Source organism: Arachis ipaensis, chromosome B07 (assembly GCF_000816755.2).
Source record: "Arachis ipaensis cultivar K30076 chromosome B07, Araip1.1, whole genome shotgun sequence".
NCBI lineage: Eukaryota > Viridiplantae > Streptophyta > Magnoliopsida > Fabales > Fabaceae > Arachis > Arachis ipaensis.
In genome coordinates, this window is record NC_029791.2 from 18,656,899 (window position 1) to 18,661,121 (window position 4,223).

At 33.7% G+C, this 4,223-nt stretch overlaps 1 protein-coding gene across 1 annotated transcript in view; it reads right to left on the reverse strand.

Moving 5' to 3' along the window:
* LOC107606836 (glutathione S-transferase T3-like) overlaps window positions 1–510 on the reverse strand; it is a 2,162-nt gene extending 1,652 nt beyond the window's left edge. The window contains exon 1 of the mRNA XM_016308850.1: window positions 472–510. Within this exon, the coding sequence (XP_016164336.1) occupies window positions 472–510 (39 nt within the window). The remainder of the gene's footprint in view (window positions 1–471) is intronic.

A 4,223-nucleotide genomic window follows, 5' to 3' on the forward strand; every position in this document is an offset into this window, starting at 1 on the left:
ATCTATAATATCAAAAAAAAAATCGTAATTTTAAAAAATTTATATTTTTGTAATATTATTACGAATAAAAATATTAGTTTAAGACTAAAAAAAATAAAATATGAAAGTCATGCGGTGAATATGTCATGAAATGGTTTTAATAGCATGATTTGTGTGTATATGAAAGCATATAATTAAGTGAAAGTATTTTTAAAAAGAGCAAAAAACTCTTTTTGTTGGAACAAAAATCCTTTTTAGTAAGATAAAAAACTTTGCAAATTGGAAGAAAAATTTAATAAGAAAATTTTAATAAATTTAAACATTTTAGTATGAGACAATGAATGAGGGAAATCATATGTACTTATATATCACAACTCATGATTCAAATAAAAAAGTTATATTAGAAAAATTATTTTTATTTTTTTTGAGTTATGTTATATTAAAATCAATACAATTGAATTACATGTCATTGTAAATCAGAAGTTTACTAACCCAAATGAATACATAATTTGACACGATCAGTTGGGTCATCTTAAAACAACTATGATGCGGAGAATATTAAAAATTTTGATGGACATTCACTGAAGTATTAGAGAGTTCTTCAATTTAGTGAATTCTATTGTGCTACGTGTTCTCAGTGAGAGCTAATTGTAAGGTCATTACCAGTAAAGATTAGCTTTGAATCTCCTGAATTTTAAAAAAGAATTCAAGGAGATATATATGGACCAATTCATCCACCATGTAGATCTTTTAGATATTTTATGGTTCTAATAGATGCATCCTTGAGATGGTCACATATGTGCTTATTGTCCTCTCGCAACCTGGCGTTTGCGAGATTACTTACTCAAATTATTCAATTGAAAGCACATTTGCCAAAAAATCCAACCAAAGTAATTTGTCTTGATAATGCTTTTGAATTCACTTCTCATCTTTTGATATTTATTGTATGGCTAAGGGAACAAATGTTGAATATCCAGTATCTCGTGTTCTCTCTCTATAATGAAGTATCTTGAGATACAAACAAGAGATGAGTTTAAAGCTTAATTTGCAGATTGTTATTTTGATGAATCAATGTTTCCAACATCCAGAGGAGAGAATAAATTACTTGAGAAAGAATTCAATTGAAATGCATCATGCATCTAGACCCACAATCAGGACAATGTGAACTAGAAGTTTAAAAGATTACACATTTATAAAGAATAGCAAATAAATTGTCTGATGTATTTTTTGATACAAATAGGATAACCAAATCCTATACATACCAGTTGAAAATGCCTCAATTCGAATTAATTTTTCAGTTGGGCAAATGGCTAATGAAACAAGTACATGCCAGAAGCGTGGTAGACCAATTGGTTCCAAAGAAAAAAATTCTCGAAAAAGAAGAGTGGTATTTGATATTACCAAGACAAATGGTACTCCTATTGAAAAAGATAAAGACATAGAAAGGACACTAGCAAGTGTCCAAAATTCGGATATAGTTTTGACGTCAAAAGACGTTCAGGTGTCTGAAAATGATGAGATCTCGATAAATTATGTTTTTACAGGAGAGAAACGGAACCGAAATAAAATAATTGTCAATGAAATATTTGCATATAATGTGGCATTACACATCATGCATGAAAGTAGGGATCAATTTTATCCTAAAGAAAAAAAATGAAGATACTATTGGTTCTGAAATACCATATTTCAGTATCATTGGAGCACTAATGTATCTTGCTAATAAGACATGACCTCACATATCATTTGCTGTGAATTTACTAGTAAGGTATAGTTCCTCTCCAACTAGAAGACATTGGAATAGAATCAAACAAATTTTTTGATATTTTCATGGAACAGTTGATATAGGACTATTTTATCCATATGAATCCAAGTCACAATTAGTTGGCTATGCAGATGTAGGATATTTGTTTGATCCACATAAAAGAAGATTTCAAACAAGATACTTATTCACATATGGTGATACAACTATATCATGGAGGTTCACGAAATAGACATTAGCAACAACATCCTCTCTTCATGCTGAAATACTAGCAATAAATAAAGCAAGTCGTGGGTGTTTTTGACTTAGAAATTTAATCCAATATATTCTGTTATCATGTGGATTAACTGGTCATAAAATAACTCCAACTATTCTGTTTGAAAATAATACAACATACATTATTCAATTTAAAGGTGGGTACATTAAAGATGATAGAACACAGTATATTTCTCCTAAATTCTTATTCACTCATGGCCTTCAAAATCAAGGGACAATTGATGTCTAACAGATTAGCTCAACCAATAATTTGGCAAATTTATTTACAAAGTCACTTCCAAAATCCTCCTTTAAAAAATTGGTACATCAGATTGGGATGCGCCGATTTTGAGATATTAAATAATATCGACAAGAGGGGGATGTTGCACTCTTTTTTTCTTGGTCGGATTTTTTCTCCCTATTAAATTTTTCTTGACAAGGTTTTTAATGAGACAGTTTTCATCACAAAAGATATTGTACTATTTTTTCTTCACTAAAATTTTTTTCTATTAAATTTTTCTTTAGTACGGTTTTAATGAGGCATATTCTTAATGGACATTTAAGAAAAAGTGCTGCAATGTAGATGTCCATCATGACTTATTCCTTCAATCAAAACTATTTGGTCGGTTCAAACTTTTAATGGTGGACGGTGCAAAATTTTTAAAGTTGGACTGAACATTAATGAAACTAGAAAAAGAGGAGGTTTCTACATGTATAAATTGAGCAACATAATGAGACAAAGAACAAAAAAAATACAGTAAAAGTTACATACACTTTTACTTACATAAATAATATATGTCCATAGAAGAGTGAATACAATATTAAAAAATTTGTGTATTATCTCAGTTATCTAGAAATAATTATATTAGAGAATACTAAAACATAGCCCATTCAGTCCATCTGGCCCTGGTGCCATTAGACTTCCAATGCTGAAGGCTGCCGTTCTAATATCTTCATTTGAAATGTCTTTCAAAAGCACTTTATTCATTCTTTGATCCACTCTCTTTGGGATTCTTCTTATGCAATCCTCCACATTTCTTCCTGTTGTGGTTGAGAACAGATTAGAAAAGTAATTTTTGATTAGTTCCATTACATCATTTTCTCCACTTTTCCATTGTCCATCTGCTTTCTTCAACTTGTCAATTCTATTCCTGTCCCCTCTTTGGATTGTAGTAGTATAGAAAAGGGATGTGTTCTTGTCACCCCACTTCAACCACTTAATTCGAGACCTCTATCCCCAATATTTCTCTTCTCTTCTCCATAATTGGCTAATCTCTTTTTTTAATTTCTGCATTTGCCTTTGCTGTTCCTCTGAAAATTCCATGTCTTGAAGCTTTTTCAAATCCTCCCTTAGTCAGTTAACTTAGGAAAGGATAATGGGATTAAAAATATTAGAAAATTATTCAAAGATCTGCATGGAAGAAAATCAAACGAAGAAGCAGAGGGAGCAAAATGACAGGCTAGTCTTAATGGATATCAAAGAGCACCTATGGATATTACCAATGAGCAAGGAGAACTTGGAGATAGAGGAGACAGAGACTGGGAAATGCAGGTGCACAAATATAAAAATGGAAATTACTATATAGTGGAGCTGGCCAATGAGAAAGATGAGGAGCTAAGGGGGCAACCAATGATAGAGGACACAAGCAAGTGGGAAATAGAGTTGGTGCACAAGATGAGAAGCAAGCTTAGCATAAAAAGGAAAATAAGTAAGCAAGAGCAACTCAAGGTCAAAGAAGGTGCAAATGAAAGAGAGGAAGAACTGGAAGGAAATGGAATCATCGGAACTCAACCCTACGATACCAACAGCTCAGAATCTCTAACAACTTATATCAGAATACTGATTTTCAAAGGTTCCGAAAGCAAAAACGCTTACCAAGAAGGCAGGGGCTCTAGCGACGGTTTTTGGCGATCACAGCCACGATGGTGCAGCACAGAACGACGACGATGCATGGCGGAACAGCGTTCTTCACCTCCATCACGTCCTTCTCTTCCTTGAGCTCTCTTTCTCTGGCACTCAAGGACGACAGCGAGAGGGGCTTCAACGGCATTGGTTTCCACTACAACGGTTGCAGCTTGCGGTGGCAGGGACTCTCCCTCGCGACGGTAACGGCAACAGCAGCGGCAGCGCTAGCACGGACTCCATGAACGGCAATCTTGCAGTGGTGACTGCTCCTCCTCCTCCCAAACAGCGCTGCACTCTCTCTCTCTCTCTCTCTCTCTCTCTCTC